Source organism: Cupressus sempervirens, chromosome 5 (assembly GCF_028749045.1).
Source record: "Cupressus sempervirens isolate cs-2001-9-10 chromosome 5, ASM2874904v1, whole genome shotgun sequence".
NCBI classification, from domain to species: Eukaryota; Viridiplantae; Streptophyta; class Pinopsida; order Cupressales; family Cupressaceae; genus Cupressus; species Cupressus sempervirens.
The window spans coordinates 381,864,145-381,886,587 of NC_143122.1; the positions used below are offsets into that span (position 1 = coordinate 381,864,145).

General features: G+C 36.8%; 1 protein-coding gene across 2 annotated transcripts; it reads left to right on the top strand.

The window, feature by feature from the left end:
• Positions 1 to 13: 13 nt before the first annotated feature.
• LOC149556368 (uncharacterized) lies at positions 14 to 11,783 on the top strand. Of its 2 annotated transcripts, none has more exons than XM_089830657.1 (3): positions 14 to 9,144; positions 10,988 to 11,117; positions 11,432 to 11,783. In XM_089830657.1, exons 1-3 carry the CDS (start codon positions 9,090 to 9,092, stop codon positions 11,685 to 11,687), a joined length of 441 nt encoding a protein of 146 aa, XP_089686783.1. In that variant the 5' UTR covers positions 14 to 9,089; the 3' UTR covers positions 11,688 to 11,783. The 2 variants fall into 2 exon arrangements, with proteins under 2 accessions (XP_089686783.1, XP_089686784.1); XM_089830658.1 differs by having other exon boundaries at positions 10,988 to 11,107; positions 11,432 to 11,549.
• The last annotated feature ends 10,660 nt before the right edge of the window (positions 11,784 to 22,443 follow it).

Below are 22,443 nucleotides of genomic sequence, written 5' to 3' on the forward strand. Positions count from 1 at the left end.
AAATGAAGGCCAGACTTTGGAATTGGACTAATAGATTCCTATTTATGGCCTGGGCATATCCAAGTGGTAAACAAAATCCCGCTTGCTAGTCATGTTCATAGATAATCTTGTTGACTATCTTCCAAACATTGCTACAACCAATTAACCCAGCTTATCAGAAATTTCTTATGAGCCAAACTGGGAAACAAAAAGGGACTACCTGCTACATCCTGGGAGCATTGGATTCAACCCAAGGACAAAGGAGGGTTAGGAATCATTGATCCACACGCAAAAAATCTGCCTAAGTGGATAATTAGAGCTTTGGAGGGTGATGCTCCTTTGACGGAAACACTTTCTACATTCAAAAACAAATTCCACTAACTCTGCCCAAGGCAACAGAAACTCTAAAATGCAGAAATATTACAAAAGATAGCAGCTCTATCAATCACAGTTTGACAGAATTTCATAGAGAGGAAAGCAACAAAGAATAATGATAGGAAGTTCAGGTTGAAAACAGAGATTCCTTTAATAAACATTTATCCTTCATCATGAACAGAATCAGAGCACTCAGATTGGAATCAATAGATACAATGAACAAAGTTAAATCGAAATTAATCTCTGTTAACACCCTTTCCTCAAAACTTTGAAATGTATTCGATTCCTTTGGGGAATCAGATTCTACTCATATAACAAATCAATGCCCAAAACCAACTTTCAATCTTCCCACAACACCTCAACTTTGCTCTTCGACTTCAATCTGCAGAAATTCTCCATTCTTTCTATTCTCTGGGAACAGGGTGTTCTCCCTTCTTTTGTTCCATCCCCACCAACCGTCCAACAACAAACCCTATTCTTCTTAAAACCACCAAACAAACCCACTTACAACTGTCGATGATTGTTTCAACTTTCCCAGTCATTTCATCTTTTCATCAAACTGTTTGTCTTCCTAGTATGACAGCTGCAGACTACTGGGTCTTACCTCAACCATGGACTTATCTTCCTTTTCGAAAGGCAACAGGAGGTGCTCTTCTTTGTGAATAGTATACTGTTTTGCGACAGGGACTCAAAGTAACATAATTAAACAGAAAACTTAATAAGAAAACCAAAAATTGAGGAAATCAAAATCTAAGAGCTCGATGCCCCTGCATCAGAATCCCAAGCAGGAAAGAAATCATGAGCTCCTGCTCATGAAGTTAAAAATATCATTTGTCTCTTTCTTTTTCCTCCTCTTCTAATTGACTTATTTTGGCATCCCTTGACGTTCTCCCACAGAATTTACTTTATGATTACATGCACTCTTCTTAAGCTTCTCCATCTGCATTCATTTACACTTGCTGCTGATATCTTTGCCTTCAGATTGTATTTTTCAACTTTCAATTTCCACAATTCTCCTTTACAATTCATTCACTTATTATTCTTTTCAATGACATTAAAATCCTTACATAAATCTGCAATTTCACCATTCATTGTTGAATCTTCGCCTCAATTCTCCCTCATCATTCATTCACTTGTCATTCCTTTCAATTCATTCTTTTCAATGACATCAAAATCCTTACGTAAATCTGCAATTTCACAATTCATTGTTGAATCTTCTCCTTCTTTCCTTGCTCCACCCTCCTTCAGAAAAACTATACTCTTTTCCTCAAGTTGTTCTTTCAAATGTAATGGCACCTCAGTTTCCTCTGCATGCTTATAGTCTTCATCAACATGCTCATACTCTACATCTGGTCCATCATCCTTTTAATTTATCATGGCTATTACTTTCCTTGTTGCTACACTAAAAAATTGTTCAATCTTTTCAATCTCTTCCTTATGTAATTCTTCCTCTTCATTAGGATCCTAATGTAGTGCAAGGCATGAGAATCCCCAAAGGATATGTCCTAGCCCCTAGCAAATAACCACACAACGGAAACACAACACACGATACAAGATCTAATAACAAACTCAACTCTTTATTCATAAAACAACTGATTATATGCAATGTGCCAGGTTGTAAGGCCTTCTCGGTTATGGTCAAATACAAAGCAAGTAATAGTTCTATAAGATCCCTCAAGATCCAACTCAAACCCTAGCTAGTCCATATCTATACAACAACACTCTGGTAGAAACCTCTAGTGAGATTTAAACTTGTGCTCACAAGTCACCAAGCAATCTCCTTGTTTCCCAAGTTGCAGCCATTAGCTCTGCTCACAAACTTCGCTCTCTTAGCTAGTCCATCTTGTCCATGCTGGATGATTATGATTCAAGACTCCCCTAAACCCCCTACTTATACCCAACCAAGACACAAGTCGGCTTGCAACAGATATTAAATACCAAATCCTTTAGAAGGCTTACAACACCTATTAAATACACATAGGACAAATAAAGAAGACCCGAATAGGCCCACACAAACTTCAACAATCATTGCACATCATGATCATACTCCTCACACATTAAATGCACCAAGTCAATTGATCAAATCTGCAAAACTCCATTCAAGAAGCCCAAACTACTAAGCGTCAGCAACCACCAACCAAGCACTGTCAAGCTCCTTTGAGTGCCGAGAAATATAGTATAAGCTGAGAAACACTAGAAATGTCGAGCAAGCCTTTAGCGACTGAGCTCCTTGGTCAATACTACCCCAAGAACTGCCCAATAATGACTGAGCACCAGTCCTTCTGCGATCGAGTTTTCCAACTCCAAGGTCCAACCACTTCACCATGCAGGATTACCACTAGCCTAGGATGCTCCTGCATCAGACACCCCAGGTGTGAAAAGATGTTCTTAGTAGCTAGAAGAACATCTTCTGGGATTCAACACATAAATCCCAAATGGGTTCTTCACATACATATCCTCCAAGTCTTCAACTTTCACACTCTTTCCCTTGTTCCGCTTCTGCCAATCCTTTCTAGCAACAAACAACTATTTGCCCTACTTCTTCACATCCATCCTCGGTGTTCCACAGGTTTTCTTTCCACGCTGATCTCTAACCCTCTTAGAATCCTTCAACTCAACTCGGCTACCAATACTTAGGTTCCTCCTACTGAGTTCTTCATTCAACAAAGGAATCAAGGAATGCTTCATGCCACCTTTCTCAATTGTAATCACATTCTTAACACAATCATGAATAGCCCTACAATCATATTGCCAATGTCTACCAACCAATATGTGACAACTACTCATGTCCACAATATCACACAACACTTGATCCTTATACTTCCCAATCAGGAAATCATCAAGACACTGCTACTTCACTTCCAAAGCATGTTCATCTTGCAACCAACCAAACTTATAAGGACAAGGATGTCCCATTCTCTTCAAACCCAGTTTTTGAACCATCTCCTCAACAACAAGGTTATCTGTACTGCCACCATCCACAATCACATTGCAAATTTTACCACCAAACTTACAACGAGTCCTGAACAAATTACTCCTTTGACAAAGTTTCAGTGCCTTTTTACCAAACAGTCCTCACTGAGCCAACAAATTCTCCCCTTCCTGCTTAGGTTCATTGACACAATCTTCAACTTCATTCACCACAATAGCTCTCCTATGACCAGTCTTCTGTGAACACTCAAAAGATCTGTGAAATTCTTCACCACATCTGTAGCAAGTACTCTCAAATGCACCTATACCTGTCCTTTTCTTCTAATCAACAGGTTTTGGTTCATCTTCAGCAATTTGTTTATCCTTCTCAGAATGTTCCTTCTTTTCCTTTCCTCAAGAATTACCTTGATGTTTGCTCTTCAACTTCTCTTCTGCCTTCAAAGCATACAAATAAGCTTCTTCAACTGAAGCAATATTCAGCATACCAATCTCATCTTGAATATTGAATCTCAAACCATTAATGTGCTGAGCCAACTTTTCTTTAGAAAGTTCTCTATGCCCAGATCGAATAGTCAACTTGTAGAACTCTTCGGTGTAATCTTTCATAGACATGTCCTTTTGTTTTAGATTTTGTAATCTCTTAAACAACTCAAGTTGATAGTGCACAGGAATGAACTTAATCTTCAATATAGTCACCATCAACTGCTACCTAGTGATTTTCATTTCACCTTCCTCTTCTTGATCTCTTTGCAATTCTTTCCACCAAAGAGAAGCATGTCCTTTCAACTTAAATTGTGCCAACCTCACTCTAAGTGGATCACCAATATTCTCCAACTCAAAGTAATCTTCCATCTCACCAATCCAATCAATTAGGTCTTCAGGATTCAGAGTTCTTGAGAAATAAGAAACATCCATCTTATGCTTCAACTTCAACTTAAATTGAGTGTCAAATCTATCCAGCCGACCAGCTTTGTCTTCCATAGATCTCTCAACTCGATTAGTTCTATCTTCGTTACTAGATCCAACAACCTCGAAGTCTTCGAGAGCTTCCTTGTAGCCATCTTCAATACCCATATTCCTAGGTACACCAACAATAGATCTCATGATTTCATTCCTTATCAATTCCATCTCAAATTTGAAATTTGACCTAACCTTCTCTGAAATCTTGGTCTCCATAGCATCACAGAGATCATCAATTTCCCTAGGGTCCAATCTTCTCAGAGACATCTTCCAAGATTTTTGCAAACCCTTTGCAACAAGTCTCCAACCAGAGCAAACCTTTCCTATGATAATTCCCAACCAGATCAAACCTAAACTCTGATACCACCTGATGCAGTGCAAGGTAGGAGAATCGCCAAACGAGATGTCCTAGCCCCCAACAAATAACCACACAATGGAAACACAACACAAGATACAAGATCTGATACCAAACTCAATGCTTTATTCATAAAACAACTGATTGCATGCAATGTGTCGGGCTATAAGGCCTTCCCTATTATGGCCAAATATGATGCAATGCAAAGCAGGAGAATCCCTAAAGGAGATGCCCTAGCCCCCAGCAAATAACCACACAACATAATATAAACAATAACACAAAGATTTAGATCCACACAATGCCAATTCTCATAATAAGGTTTTCATCCAACATGCCCGTCTATAAGGCTTTCTAGGTTACGGCCAAATACATCAACAACTACAATAAAAGTTCAACAAGATCTTGCAAGATCCAAGCCACTAGCTAGCCCAGATCTGCAACCTGGTAGAGAACTCCAAGAAGAATCTCAACTCATGCTTGGAAACCACCAAGCAACCTTCTTGTTTTCCAAGCCACACTTAGCTACTAGCTCTGCTTAAACTTCACTATCTCAGCTACTTCTCTTCTCCATGAAGAATGATCATGACTCTAGACTCCGCAAGGCCCTTTACTTATACTAAACCAAGCCACAAGTCAGCCTAGCATAATAGACATTAAATAAACACTTACATTAAATGGACCCTCAAGCCACAAGTCAGCTTGGCTACAAACGTTAAATACATAACATAAATTAAATACTTAGGATAGGCCCCAAGTTTACAATGCATAACTAACTCATAAGACCAAATAAGAATACACACACTTATACATAGTTTCATGTGCCAACCAATGATCCAAATCCAAGAGCACACACACCGACTCCCATAGATCAAAGCTCACGAATACAATCTCCAAAGTCCGCCAGTAAATCAGGAACCCACAACCAACAGTCACCAAAATAGCTCTAACTCCAAGACAATTACTCCAAACTCTATGTGCACTTAGGACAAGATTGCCCAATATGCCTCGAACACATCCTCAATCGTGCAAACCATAAAGTTCACAAAAATTCAAGCTCTATGTTCCTACATCAGACTCCCAAGGTAGATAGAAAAGTATGTCCCATACTTTGATGCCAAAAGAAATATCTGCAACCATCTTCATCTTCACTAAAGGCTTCTAATTCATCAAGGATAAGAGAACAAATCTTAAACTCAACCATCTATGCTTCATCCACTCAAACATAGGAACCAAATGAATTGCAACAACCCAATCAGCATGCTCACTCCCAAGAACAAACTGAACTCAATGCTTCATCAATAATTCCTACAACTTATCACAACCAGAAATAATAACATCCTTCGATATGAAATCCATGTCAACAACATTATGTAACTCCAAAACCAAGTCAGCAACATGTAAGCCCAAATCCACACTAAGAGCAACATGTAAATCCTCAGCCATGTGAGCAACTAGTGAATCCACACCAGTAACATCTAACTCCACATCAATAAAAACATCCATATGTGAATTCTCACAATTATCAATCTCATCGCTCACAACAAGATGCTCTACAATTTCCATGTCAGCCACAACCAACTGATCATGAAAACAAATCTCCTCTTTAGCTTCAAGAAAGTTATCAATTACCTCTTCCTTAACAGCAAAGTGTCTTCTCCTTTGCACAATCTTCTTAATTGGCCAAACCACTCTCTTCTAGAGCGGTAAGCTCTAGTTACAGAAATCTCTGCAAAACTCAACCATCCCTTCCTTAATTTGATTGGTCAATCTAGCTTCCAACCGAGTAGACATCTCTGAAATCTTCTTCTCCACTACATCAAAGAGATTGGCAATCACCTTAGGGTCCAATTCTCTTGGAGCCATCTTCCAAGATCTTCAAAAACCCTCTGCAACAAATCCACGCTCTTAACAATCACCAACCATATCAAACTTTCAGTCAACAAGATCAAATTTTCATCTTCGCAACCATCAATCCATCCATAAGTCCTTTGCAATTGTAAGTCAGCACCACGATCTGCCACCTTACAACAAAGATATATAGGACATCAGAAGGAACAATACACCACAAAATCAATCACATCCAATTGCGACCAAATAATCTTCACCCTAGGTTTTGGTGCAAACTACCTCAACTTTGGTGATCTACTTACATGCTCAGGAAAACCTCCGCTCTAATACCACCTGACGCAGTGCAAGGTAGGAGAATCCCCAAAGGAGATGTCCTAGCCCCCAACATAGTGGAATATAAACAATAACACAAAGATTTAGATCCACACAATACCAATTCTCATAATAATATTTTCATCTAAAATGCCCAGCTGTAAGGCCTTCTAGGTTATGGCCAAATACACCAACAATTACAATAAAAGTTTAGCAAGATCTTGCAAGATCCAAATCACTAGCTAGCCCAAATCTACAACTTGGTAGAGAACTCTAAGAAGAATCTCAACTCGTGCTCGCAAGCTAACAAACAACCTTCTTATTTCCCAAGCCACACCTAGCTACTAGCTCTACTCAAACTTAGCTATCTCAGCTACTCCTCTTCTCCATGAAGAATGATCATGACTCTAGACTCCACAAGACCCTCTACTTATACTAAACCAAGCCACAAGTCGGCCTAGCATAATAGACATTAAATAAACACTCACATTAAATACACCCTCAAGCCACAAGTTGGCTTGGCTACAAACATTAAATACATAACATAAATTAAATACTTAGGATAGGCCCCAAGTTTACAATGCATAACTAACTCATAAGACCACATAAGAATACACACACTTAGACATAGGTCTTTATGTCAATCAATGATCCAAATCCAAGAGTGCACATGCCAACTCCCATGGATCAAAGATCATGAATACAATCTCCAAAGTTCGCCAGTAAATCAGGAACCCACGACCAACAGTCACCAAAATAGCTCTAACTCCAAGATGATTACTCCAAACTCTATGCACATTTAGGACAAGGTTGGCCAATATGCCTCAAACACATCCCCAATCGCGCAAACCATAAGGTCCACAAAAATACAAGCTCGATGTTCCTTCGTCAAAATACAAAGCAAGTAATAGTTCTGCAAGATCCCTCAAGATCTAATTCAAACCCTAGCTAGTCTAGATATCTAGCACAACAACACTCTGGTAGAAACCTCCAGCAAGATCTAAACTTGTGGTCGCAAGCCACCGAGCAATCTCCTTGTTTCCCAAGTTGCAACTACTAGCTCTACTCACAAACTTCACTCTCTTAACTACTCTATCTTGTCCATGCTGGATGATTATGATTCAAGACTCCGCTAAACCCCTTACTTATACCTAATTAAGCCACAAGTTAGCCTAGCAAGTTACAAATTAAATAAACCCTTATATTAAATACATAATTAAGCTACAAGTTGGCCTGCAATAGATATTAAATATCAAATGTCTTAGAACGCTTACAACACCCATTAAATACACATAGCACAAATAAACAAGAGCCAAATAGGCCCACACAAACTCCCACGATCACTCCATGTCACAATCACACTCCTCACACATTAAGTGCGCCAAGTAAATTGATCAAATCCGCAAGAACTCTGCTTGGCAAGCCCAAACTATTGAGCGTCAACAACCACCAGCCAAGCACCACCACCAAGCTCCTTTGAGTGCCAGGCAATACTGTATAAGCTGAGCAACCGTGTAGATGCCGAACAAGCCTTCAGCCACCGATCTCTTGAGCCAACACTACACCAAGAATTGCCTAATAATGACCGAGCACCAGTCCTTCTACAACCAAGTTCTCTAACTCCAAGGTCCAACCACTTTACCATGTAGGATTGCCACTAGCCTAGGATGCTCTTGCATCAGATCCTCATCAAACTCAGGACCTTTATGCATTGCTGGATACTCTATCTCAAGCTTCAACCTTATGCTCATCTGCTGCCATCTCTATACTTATCTGCTTATCTGCATCCTTTTCTTCCTTGCCTTCCAAGAGACATGTCCCCTCTTCATATGCGCTATCTACTTTCTCTTCTCCATTACCTTCAAGCACAACTTGATCAGATAAACAATTCTTTACCAACGCATCCATTCTACTTGCAACTATATTCATTATCCCAGAGTTGTCTTTTCTCCATGTCATGTGTAACTTTAATCTCTGCGTCCACCATGGTCACTATTCATTATCACGATGGTCTTTCTTGCAAGAATTGAATACGGAGAGAGGGATCTGCGAAAAAGGGAAGAACTTGGATTAAGCTTAAGTATTAGAGGAAATTTGTGACAGTCACAAGGAAAATCTTGGTCTGCTGGTAGGATCGTAGGCTCTGGGAAAGCTCGTTCCAGCAGGAGAAAACATCATTCACTTGATCTCCATTGTCAGAAAGAAATGGAGAAAACCAGTCACACTCCTAATTTGACGGAGAAGTCAATACTGCTGAAGGTGCCGACAGTTCACACTCTTTGTTTGTGCTTCCAACTTTTGTATGCATATTCCTAGCACATAACCAACCATGGTTTGGCAATGCACCTCATTGTTTGGAGCTCTGAAATCATTTATGTCTGAAGGTATGTGAGATTTATCATTATCATTGTTCTTTGAAATGCAATTGACACTATCGTACTCCTTCATTGATGAAATCGATTGTAGAACAATGTTGAAATCTGTGTGCATCCTATTGACAACTGCTTCTTTTGTATTTCCTTTGTGGCAGTCTCTATACGTACCTGTTACCTAAGGTGACCATTTCTTTTTTGACAGAGACCTTTCTTGATATGTTGATTAGATGTTTCGAAGCACTGATCCCTTTTAGCATTACTTTTGACATTGCCATGTTTCAAAGTACTGGTCCCTTTTAGCATTACTTTTGACATTGAAATGTTTATCAATTTAAAGTTTAAACACAGTTACTCATATTTCCTTGCTGCAATTTGTGTTTAGAAAATGCTATGTTGGCCACATATTTTTGGATAGTCTTTCACCTTTTTATGTGCGCTCCTGTAGCCTTCATTGAGGGAGGTCAAGTAGTTTGTATAGTAATGTTATCTCTAGCACTAGTTTGGGGTCCTAAGAACCAACATGGCCACATGTACTCAAATCAACAGTATTGTCACAGCCACAGCCCAAATTATGCAATTATATAATTACTAGGAAAAATATAATAATAAGAAATTACCATGATTACCGTTATGTTTTGCACGTAACTGCTCTGTCTTGTTTCGGATTTCCTATACTATTTAGGCATTACATAAAATTCTCACTACCATTATGCTTGAAGTGCATCCATCTCTTTCAAAAGGCTCCCCCATTTATTGAGATTATGCACTGTCATATAGTTGCATGACATGTTTGGTCTTTTCCCATGAATTTTGGGCATATTTTAGGATTTCCATGTTTTGCATTACATGTTTGAGAATCTCTAACTTCATTATAAGAAGTGTGATTGTATTATGATGTCCTTTTATTTAGTATCTCTATCACATTTTCCTTATGTCTGAATAGAATTTCATTCATGATGTAAGCCCTTGAAACTTTGAAAGTCCACGGTACTATTGAATTAGGAATTTGCATGTATGTATCTATGTTCTTGGTTGAGTATATGTGTACCTCATTTGACAATATTAATTTGATTGTAATTCCTATATGCTCTTGTAAACTTTAGGCTGACTTGTTGCAGAAGATGTGTCTTGCATGATGTAGTGATTGATGTATGTATAGATCATCTAGGGTTTTCTTTCATTTTTATAAAAAGGAAAACATTGGGATTAAATGCATGGTTAATGTGTATCTATGATGGGCATGCATGAAGGTCATTTTGTATGGCCATGTTAAATCATGTTAAATTTTGAATGTGTTTTGAGATGGAACTAAGACACTAAAATGATGATAAAAAAAGATGATTATTATGTCTTGTGAATAATGCATCTGACACTTGTGTATTCTAGACATTGTTTGCTACATAATTCCATTACTCCTCTTAGTTTTGTTTGTTTAGGCTTCCTCAATGTCGGGCTGGGTAGCTTTCATGTTAGGAAAGATTTCGGGGAAGCTTAATAGGTTCGTGGTAGGGTGGAAAATCACTTTCCTACAATATTCTCACCCTTTTGTGGTTTTTTGAACAAGTGTCTGGAGCTCTTATCAGGAAGGTCATAGTTCAGAACAGAGATATTTCTTGTAATCGATTGATGGTTTCTTGGATTGATACTTAGGTTAATCAATTGATGAATCTTGTTAAAAATTGTCGTTAAAAATTAGGAACCTATTGTTTTGTCTTCCTTGACATGCTTATATTTCTTTCATTAAATTTAATAGAATTTATATTTTGTTGACTGGTCAATGTGCATATTGACCTTGAATCTTGTAGACTTTCCACATTTCATGGAAATTACTGACATGGCACTTGTTGAGTAGGTCGCAATCCTTACAGTTCTGGCATAAGCTGTCTCCCCTCAGTGCTCTGCTTATGCACTGAGAACAGCAGCAAAATTCTGGGTCTTACCTCAATTGTGGACTTGTCTTACTATTCGAAAGGTGATATGAGGTATTCTGCTTTGAGATAGGTATTTTGTTTTGCAACAGGGACTCAAACTAATATAAAGACAAATTAAATAGAAAACTTAACAAGAAAATCAAAATTTTAGGAAATCAAAATCTGAGAGCAGGATACCCCTGCACCATCCTTTGAAAGAGTTGATTATATTTTGCATCCAAACAGCCTCTATTGGATGTTCTTGGGTGACTGTTATCTGGAAAGACATGATTCTTTCATTTTGATTCTTTAAAACTCATGGATCTGCACCCTTCAACCCCAGCTTGGCGGATCACTTTAACAAAATTAATGTTGTTCTGATGCAGGAGCATCATTTTTCCTTTTGAGAAACAGTTATGCCAAGTTAACTGGAAACCAGTTGAGCATAAACAGAATGAAGGCGGTTTATGTTTGGAAAATCAATTAGGGACGGCAGGTTGTGAGGGGAAGAGCATGAAATGCTGCTTGGAGAAACAGAAACCCTATGGTAGGAGGAAAGAACGGCTTGATCAATTGCAGTGGAATAGAACACTTAGGTTGCAGACAAGAGTTGATGTTGCCATTGATAATTGTTGTCATTGATAAACACTCTTAACAGGTTTATAAACCCGACCCTTAACAGGTTCAATTGTTTTCTTCTCTAAGTGGACTTTGACAGAAAAATAAACATTTCAATCCTATCTTTATTCTGGGAATGTTTCTTTCTAAATCTAGATTAAAGTATTTCCGCGGTCCAATCCACTGTGTTCTTAGTTCAGTTCCTGTCAGAAAATAATCTCTATTTAAATCTTGAACTCTTTAGGACTATTCTATTGTCATATGGTTTCTTTGAATTCCTACTCCCTATTTGTCAGAAAGCTGTCAAAAAATCGCTATCTGGATATTGCCATCTTAATGAGTTATTGAGTTCTTGTTGCGTAGAGGGCAGATTAAGTTAACTTTTTTCTATGGGTTCTGGTACATATTGCTATCAGGTTCGATCAGTCTCTCAGCCATGGGCTAAGTTTCCCTTATTCCTCTATTTGGTGGAACTGGTTGGTTCAAAAGAATGGCCAACCATCGGGTATTTTTAAGAGGTTCAAAGGAAAGTGATTGTTTAAAAAAGGTATTCAAGTTTTTCAAGATATATAGGATCCTTCCACCTTCCATTGGGAATCGTGGCCTCTCTTTATATGCCATTTCCATTTCTTAGTCTCTGATAAACAAACAATTCTTGAAATCCAGCAGTTAGTTACTCCTAAACTTCATAATTTATTATCCCTGGATTGCCATGCAAACTAAAAATGACTGAAAATGGCATAATGCTCATAGCATCTGCTTCATCCCCCACCATCTTCACATAGCTCCTTTCCCCTATCACCATCTCACCTTGTTTTAACTGCGAGTGGAAGTGCTCTTTTCTCAAGTCCAAATGGAATAAAATCAGCCTCCAAATCTGGAAGTCCAAAGCTGATTGGCAGTCTCAACTCTTATCATGTAAAGCTGCCTTCTTCCTATTGCCTTAAATTCATCTATCCTTTGCCCATTTGTCCTTTTTGTGGCAGATTATAATCCATAAAGCATGCTTTTTGGTTCTTTAGTCATTCCCTTGAGCATGGTCTTAGAAATCAGATATCCATAGTGTTTCTCCATCCTTTGACATTCAGTTCCACACTTGCAGATATGTTATTGTCAAATGCTTTTGGAAAGTCCGTTGCAATGTTGTCTTTGCTAACACCATCCTTCCACTACAGATAGAAATTCAAATGATATGTGCAAATTGGTCTCTGTAACCAGGGAATCCTCAAACAGATTGGCCTAACATTTCACAAGACTTGGAAAGTTCACATTCTCCTTCCGCAGTTGCACGCAATCATTGAAAACAATATAGATTGGACCAATTAATACTCGTCCACTATTGGATAATGCCAATCATGGAGCCTGATGTTCTTGTTTCTTATGTAGCCGTCTGATGTCTATACTGGGTATTGTTACTATTATTGTGATACTTTTTCTAGCTGTTCTTCGATTGTTGCTTTTCCAGCTTCTGATCTCATCTTTCTCATTTCTTATTCTCTACTTTTGTAGCTACAAGTTCTTGTTGTTGTAGCTATTGTATTCATGATTCAACAGCTGTAATAATTTGGTGCTTTTTTTTCTCAGCTATATTAATTTCGTTTTTGGGCTTCTTTTAATTGTAATAAAAAAGCTCGAGGACGTGGGGAATGAAGGTAAAACAAAGTCTTGGAAAGAAGCTTGACCGGTGGAAAATAGAAAATAGAAAATTATCTCCTACTTATCAAATAGAAAATGATTCACAATATTTTTCAGTTTTTTATATTGTTTATTCGTCTGAATTGAATCGATTGTATTAAGTTTTCCCATGTCGGGTCAATTAGTGAGATTATATTTTATATTCCAAATTAGATATGTAATTTTATTTAAAAGCATGCAGGTTCTCTATCAAGATTTGCTTAATGTTGTTAAAATGTGCTTGACTGCTAGTTTAATGTTGTTTCACACTCCTTTGCTTGGTGGGATAGCAAATCAATTTGTGAATTCAAAAATATATTTTTAATTTAATTTGATTATGATTTATTTTGATTTTAATTGGAAATAAACTATTATAATTCATATATGGAAAAAATCACAATTATGTTTATGAAGCAAGTGGAAGATATACATGACACTTGAAAAGCCTATATGATGATGTTTATAGATTGATGTTATAGAAAAGAGAATAGATTTTGCATATGTTTAAATAAAGTCATAATTTGTAATTTATTTTAATTGAATATCTATGATATTGAAAAAGTAATTCATATTAATGAGACAAGGGGTTGATAATGGTTCAAAAAAAAGGTAAATGGGCTATTTAATATATATTTGGGGTGATAATAGGTATAAAGCAAGAGTTAAGAGTGGTCACTGCTACAAGAATATATCTATAAGATTAAAAAAACATTACAATTATATTTATTATGCGGTCAAATTAATCGCAGTGGAAAGCTTCTAGAATGTCAATAAAGAGGAAATTCCATTTGATAATATAGCAATCGAATAATATTGCATTAATTGTATGCCTAGAAAATGTTGGTAAGAATAAATCTCACTCACTCTTAAAGGTTGATCAACTATCCTTAATCTCATATAAATAAAAAATCATGAAAATTTGTACCAATTTCATGTCTAGAATTTATAGATTCAATTGATAATCTTCAAAACTTAAGAGTCACGTTGGAATGCTGTCATTAGCATGCATAGGGAAACATGGGTTTTGGAAATAATTTACAATAACAATCTTTATGAGGTGTACATTCAATGTTTGCAAATAAGAGGGGAATTCATAATGAAGTAACCTTAAACGTTATCACTATTGCAAAGTAAATAAAGATAATAGAGAGATGAAAATATGCTAGGAATCTATATATTAACACCAAAGATTTTATATTCATTCAAAGTATTCCTTTTATAAAAATGTAAATCACAAAGCATCTAAGAAGATCAGAGTAACTTAGTTTAACACAAGAAGACATTTTTAATGCACTTGATTGTTGCCAAATAAACATATATGACCATAACCATTTACAATTGAGTCTTAAAAGAAAAATGGTGCTCTCGTGCTCACTCCCATCCCTTCTTCCAATACTTCGAAAGACCAACATGTATGTCTCAACAATTGTCAATGGAGTTGCTCTGCCTCTAGGTTGTGAGTTTATTGTAAATTATATTTTGTCTCACTTCTCTCTCTATCTCCCAAATGCTTGCTGGCATTCCTAGCCACACTTCAGCCTTAGCATTGTTGTTATAGTTCCTTGTGGGGCTAGTTTGCCTTATGCTATGATTGGTGGTAAGCCTCCTCTACTGCATAATATTCCTTGTGTCATTGGTGCTCAGAGCTTTAATTTTGTAGGTGTTAGTGTTTCCTTTAGTTAGGGAGAAACCGTGCCCCATATCTTGTGTCAAATCGTCATTCATGGTGGTTTGTGGTAAGGAAGTGGTGAAAAATGAGGAATTATATAAATGTAGGGCTCACAACACAAATTCTACAATATTTGGTAAATTCTACTTTACCTTTACAAGTGTGTGCTAGATTCTTGGAGACCTCTAATGGTGGAAAATCTATTGAGATCTTCCCTTATGCTAAAGGTTTCTTCATGACTACTTTTGTCTCTTCGAAGGATAGAGGTTTTGTGTTGGGTAGGTTGTGATCTTGGAGAGAACACTTTCTCTTGAGCATCTAATGTCAATATACTGTGGGTTAGAATTTTGAATCTTTTCCTCCAAATTTGGTAGGTCTCGTGTTATGAGGTCATAGCGAATGTAATATCATTTGTTTCATGAAGATTATTGATTTCACTTCTTACATGGGGAACTCTAATTTTTCTTAGATTTTGGTGAACTTTAATTTTGAAATTTCTTCATAGAGATGTGTTTTTTTATGTTCAAGGAAAGGCCTGGAATCAACCTCTTCATTATAAGTTCCTTCCCTTCAAATGTACATGACTTATGTCCATCGATTCCCCCCCCCCCCTGCTCATCTCAACACAAGGGTGTTGCTACTTGTTGGAAGAATGCTATTGAATATCTCTTGACTATTCATTCACTAGATTCTCTATTTGATGACTCTTATTAAAATAATGATGATTATTTACCTTTTCTTGTGGTTATGACATATCATTTAAACACTATTAGGGAATTGCTGTGACATTCTGTCACACACCGCCCAGTAATGGGACCCTTATTTGACGTATGCACAAATCAATTTTTATTGGAGAAGAGACATCCGCCGTGGATTCTCCAAACTTTGCAGAGCACAGGTTAACGGTGATGAATGAGGGTATAAGTTCCTTAATATGTGCAAAACTGTGGTCTTCGTTGGATGAGGATCACACTTTACCAACCATCAAGGAATTCTTCTAAACAACCTAAATCCACAGCCCCCTTCAAAATGCACTCGCCAGTATTTGAGAAGCACACTTTTGCCCTCCTTGTGGATTTCATTCAGCAGGATGAAATCCTCAGCACTCTCAAAATTGCATTTTTGATATTTACGAAGTGCATTTTCCCTCACGCCAATGATAATACTCGCTAGGGATAAAATCTTCAATGCATTAAAATCTTGCTCCCCCTTTCTCTTTTATGCACTGAGAATACATTTGACCCTTGCATGTAATGTTCCTTATGGAATAAGTTTTTGATATGCGTCATGGAAAGTGTCTAAACTTGTGAAAATTGTGGAGTCCAAATGACAATTTTTCTTGAAAATTTCAAATATTTTGAAAATTCCAAAAAAAAATCGAGAACTTAAAAAATTCCAAAAGTTATCTTATCTTAAAAGTTGTGACAATCACCCAAGTTTCGGAAAAAATTGAAATGTTAAAAAATCATGAAAACTTGGAAAACATGAAAATTCAAGACGTCCTAAAAATTTCACAGGGCAAAAAAGAAATTTGGAATCCAAATGATAAAGGTTTGAGAAAAGTTTTAAAATTAAAAAAATTGGAAACATTAAAAAATTCTTGAGGATGAAAATCCAAAGTGACGCGAAAAATCCCAAAAGTGTGAAAAATCATGAAAAATGAAATATTTGGGAAATTCGAGAAAAAATCCCAAATTAAAAAAAATAGAAAAGAAATCAATCAAATCGAAAAAGAAAAAGAATTGAAAATTCTTCATAAATGGAAAATTTGGATTTTAAAAACGATTAAGATTCTTTTTGGATTTACATGGGAAATTAAATATTAATTTTATTGATATTTAATTTGGTTATTTTAAAGAATAATCCAAAAAAGAAATATTGGAGAAAAAGTTGGAAAGAAAATTTATTTTTTTTGCATTAAAACATGGAAATTAATTAAATATTAATTTCAATTGATATTTAATAAATTAAAAAAATCAAAAAATCAAAATGGGATAAATGAAGGCTTAGCTTCATCCTGAAGCTAAAAACATCAATAATGACAACTTTTGAAAACAAACAAAAAAAGTGACAAGTGGCACAAAAAGATGGAAACCTTGGTGGCTAAGTAAAACAATTACCTAAGTTTAGCCTACAACTTTTTTTGAAGGATGATTTATATAAGAAACCTTTTCATTCATTCCTTCTCACACAAAAATTTGAAGAGCAAATTGAGAATAGGAGTGAAATTCAAAGAGTTTGGAAAGAAGATTTTTGGAGGATTTTTTTGAAATCGTTGAAGAGTTTTGTGAGAATTTGCGATAGGGGGATCTTGAATTTTATAAAAAAGGAACGTTTACAGTGAGTTGTGGAATATTGTATGTTTCTTGAGAAATCTAGAAAAGTGAATTCTATGGAGAGGTATTTGGAAATTATGACAAAAATCCAAAATCTTTGTCTTTTGGACAAATTGTGTCTTCTTTTTATGCTTTCTACATATTCTACATATGGACATTTTCTATTTTGTAGGAAGAAAAAATGGCAGAACCCAGGGGAATAGAAGAAATGCATAGACAATTGATAAAGAATGAAAGGAGAGGATTCTATCCCGAATCCAAAATTATGTCGAAGTGAGCAAAAATTGAAGATACAAGCCTCAGCGGCCTTGATTTAAAAGAGTTTAATCAGAGAATGTTTGGATACAATGACCATCATCCAACGCACCTAGCTACAAAAATTGTGAAAATTGAAATTGCTGTTGCAGCTGGTTTCCCTCCTTTTCAGCATTCGGAGTTGATTGTGGAATGTACCAAACACTACAGTCATAGGGACAGGAGTATCAGAGATTCTAAATGAAATATCCTCATAGATTTTTCTCCAACATCCATAGCTGAAGCATTTGGGATTCCTTCTCACCCGAGGATGGTCACGAAAATACAGGAGTAGCACTTAGAATCTACGCCTCTGGAATCCATTTTTGTGAAGAAATAATCAACAAAAGATGGTTGAAAAAGAATACATCGCATCATTCCAAGATTCCTAAGGAAATAGTATGGCTTGACTTGCAGAGGGAGTATAGTGAAATGATCATGATGTTGAGTTGCATATTTGGCATGCCTCATTCTAATAGATTTGAATCTTGGATGTGGTATTTTGTTGAGCAGGTGACCAAGGAAGGTGACATAATAAATTGGGTTGGGCTCATAAGTGACAATTTGAATGAACAGTTGATGAATCTAGAGCATACAAGGAAATTTTACATGAGCTCTTATGTCATCTACATGCTAGCACGAAGGATGAATTATGATGGACTAGGATGCAAAGGACCGATTGTAAGCAGAACCCAACACCTCAAAGTTCATGAATGCTACCTACAGTTGCATTTATATTCAAAGGATGATTACATAAGGGTTAATGATACCTTTGCCATGCACATAGTGAAAACACTACAAAAGAGGTTGCATATGAAATTGTTAGTAGGCACAATGAAGTTGGTCGAAGATTATGGCGCTTGGTTCATTCAGTTTCCTACCTTTTCATACATTTGAGTTTAGGGATTTTACATGGAGCCATACAAACTTCCTAGGTACCCAATGGATAAGATGGTCTTGTTAGAGCTTACTTGACAACTCACAAGCTATGACAAGATCCAGAAAGGGAAGAAGAAGTTGGGATTGCAGTTCCCAATTTCCATAGGATAAGGAAAAACTGAGGTATGCCCATATCTAAAGGCTGTAGAGAGATCATCAAATGAGCTCCACTTCTTCCATCTTTTGCTTTATCCGAAAAGGACTAATTTTGATCCCTACAACAAGATCACATCAGTAGCAGGATCAATGTACCAACACAAAGTTCACCTGAGGGCAAATGTTGCAGATGAGAATGAGATTAGAAAGAAGATGCATTCAAGATTACTGTTGAACATTATCAGAACATGCAACATATTTAGGGTTCCTGATCAAATGGAGGAGGATCCAAATGTGATGTGAAAAGGATTCAATCCAGAAATGATAGCTCAACCATATGATTGGAAAAGGAAAGAGGTTACAAATATGGAAGTTCTTTCAAAGCCAGTCTTGGATTTTACAAAGCGGTGGATTGAGCGTAAGCTTGAAAAATTAGTTACCCCAACCAATGGATTCACATATAGGTTGCTTGGTCACCGACCACTTAGGGATGAAAGATTGGGACAAATATTTGAAGGGATTGTTGAAGCAAGAGGAAGTCTATCAGAGGATGTAGGAACTAAGAAAGGGAAAGAGGTATCTTGAGAAAAACATCCTAGGATTGAGGAAGTCATCCAAGAGCCTCAACATAAGAAGCAGAAACATGGAAATGTTCCCTCTTCTCCGAGTCGCACTCCCAGTGTTCAAGAGATTGAAACATTTGAAAGTCAAAAGGTAGAGACAAGCATAAAGAGATTTGAGTAAGAAGAAAATATGGATAGGCCAATACATGATAGACTAAGTATAAATGGCTATGAAAAATCCGTGCAAGAAAGTGGGAGTGATCAAGATATCTCTACAAAGGAAAGTCTCACTACAATCTTAGAATGGGAAATGATGAAGACTAGGGATGGTTCACTAGAGGAAGAGGCTCTTGTAGTAGTAATGCATCTTCCAAATGTTGAAGCCTTAGTTCTTGAAGTAATGGTGGATAGTCCAGGAGGTGAAGAGGAGATCGACATTCGAGCAGTCCAAAGGAAAGAGCAATTGGTGATTCTAGGGGACCAAATTATAGACATCCCAGAATGGTTGAGGCAACAAATTCAGATGAGTCAACAAAAGGAGGTTGATCCAACAATTGAAACATAGAAAATTTTGGACCGAGCAAACTGATTAGAAGAGAAAGGGAAAGAAAAAAGATATACTAAAGTTGTCAAAGGAGAATTCGGGTCTAGAATCTTGCAGATTGTGACTCGTACAATCAAGAAGAGAAAAAAATAGATTTCTCCAGATGAATACCATGTTATGGAAATAAATCTTGGTCATGCCTCCTGAGAGAAAATATTAGAAGGATTTGATGACTCTACATAGGCTTTGAAGGATAGACTAAAGAAGGTGGAAGAAGGGTACGAGAAACATAAAAGAGAAATTAGGGCCTTATGTTAGTACATCAATGGCTTGCCTCATCTAGTAAGAGGGGAAGGTCCATCATTTGTCCCTCTAACAGGTGTTTCCATTGAAGTGGTAGATGACATTGACAAGATCAAGCAGATTGCTCAAGGTGCAAAGGTCTGGGTCAAAGGAATTCAGGAGGAAGCCTTCAAACATGCAGAAGAATTAGTGCAAGTGCATAGTAAGGCATTACTTGCACTCTCCAAGATCCAGTGCATAGAGGAATCATGGGAGGATGAATATATTTACCAAGATGAAGTGATTTTTGACATTTAGAATTTGATGGACACCCCAAAAGAAGCATTGGCCAATGGTCAAGTTATCAATGAGGGGGATGTCTATGATTTTGTTTGATGGTACAGTGCAGTGATTACAACTAAGGAAATGTTTGAGAGCTTCACCAAGGAATCCACTCCATGGAAGAAGATTGTTGACAACATCAAGCAGGGGATATCCAACGTAGTTGCATCCTTGTTATCATAGATATTAGTGGAAGAAGAAATGACAACTGATAATCTGAAAGTCAAGTTAGAGTAATTCTTTCGACTAAATGTCTATGAAAGAGATGATTTTGAGAAGTTCTCCATTTTCTCAAATACAATGCACACTACTCAGGACTTCCTACCAGATTGGGAGGAAAGCTTGGGAAAAGTAGAAAGAGCAATTGCAGTTCTAGAATTCAAGCAAGAATCTGCACCAAGCATTAGTACAGAGGAGTTGGAAATAGTGTTGGATCGATTTCATGCCTTCAAGCAAGGGAATCTAGGATAGATGTATTTAATGCATAGAGGGTGTTCTTAGTGGTCATTTATTGCACCCCACTCCCTTCCTAAACTAACATGCATAGTGTGCATTTATTACCCACTATAGTAGAGGATTCCTTGTCGCATTAATTTAGATTCCTTTTCTTTGCCCTAACCCTAATTAGAGCTGATGTGACACGATCTTGGCCATTGGTTATTGTAATCATCCGGGCTGCCCCTTGTAATCGAGGACCTCTGTAAAGGCCTTATTTCTCATTTGAAAAGAGGATTTTCTAAGATTGTTGCTATGAGGTACTAAGATAATATAGTTTTGATTGAAGCTTGGTGAATACTTGATGTGTCTTCATGCTTACTTGTTCTCTTAAATTCCCTCATTTAGATTAAGTTAGTTTAGTTAAAGTGTTGTGATTGCAATGGAGAATATGATGGTGTATTGATGGATTCCTTTGGTTCATACTTTTGACGTTTTAGTGATTCAAAATCATTGTGCGAAGTTAGCCTGAACCCCTTTCATGCATATATTTCACTTCTATCTTTCATATACATTGTTCTTTATGATGGTGTATGTGGTGGTATGGAAATTGTTTGCGTAGCCCTTGAAGATTGCACCAGTTCACGCATAGTTGTAGTATAACTTGGCGAAGCAAAGCTCGGTAAATTTGAGGAATTTGTCCACCAGAGTACTATTTGTTTTCATCACTTCCCTTTGGAACAGATTAGAATCTCTAAACCCTATCCTATTTTATTTCTGCATATTTTGTGAAAATCCAAAAAAAAAGTACTTCATTGCAAACCTTTCAATAGCTCCCACAACCAATATGGCTTGAAATGACTCTGAGTAAACACACATAAGGCCCCTTGTGATCATCAACAAATCAAATCAACCACTGAGCTTATCCATTGTCAAGACTTGATATTGAAGGAACCTTGGAGTCATCATATGATCTTCTAGCAATCTTAGCATACACGAGACTTTGTTCAAGAGAGGATGCAATATTTCAGTATTTTGTTCTACTATTTGGTGGATCATAAAACATACATCAACATGAACCTCCTAACCCAATCTAATAGCTCGATTTTCTCTTTTGAATTAGTTTTATATTACTTATTATTTTCTACAAACATATTGATAGTTTGATTTCATTTTCATTTTCTACACATACATATCATGCAGATATGATCATCTACTAAATCATTTGAATAATCAACTACTCACATCAACAATGACATCATAAGGAAAAAATGGTATATCAATAATGGATAGTCTCACACAATCAACATCAAGAGTCTCAACATCTTTGTTGGCATATGCTCCCAACATCTTTTTCTAAAGTAGGTATAGTGAGGTGGTGAAGTTGTGCATAACCCTCTTACTTGGCTAGGCACATTGCTTGTGTGACCACCTTGTGCCCAAATGAATAATAAGAACCTTGTTGATTGCAAAATCTTTCCCAAAAAAAATGCTAAAATCCACATCCCTTTTAATGCTACAAAGGTGATGTCATACACCATCTTTCCATGTACTTGACCTTACACACGTGACCACATCCAAAATTATCCACTACAACTTGCCACTA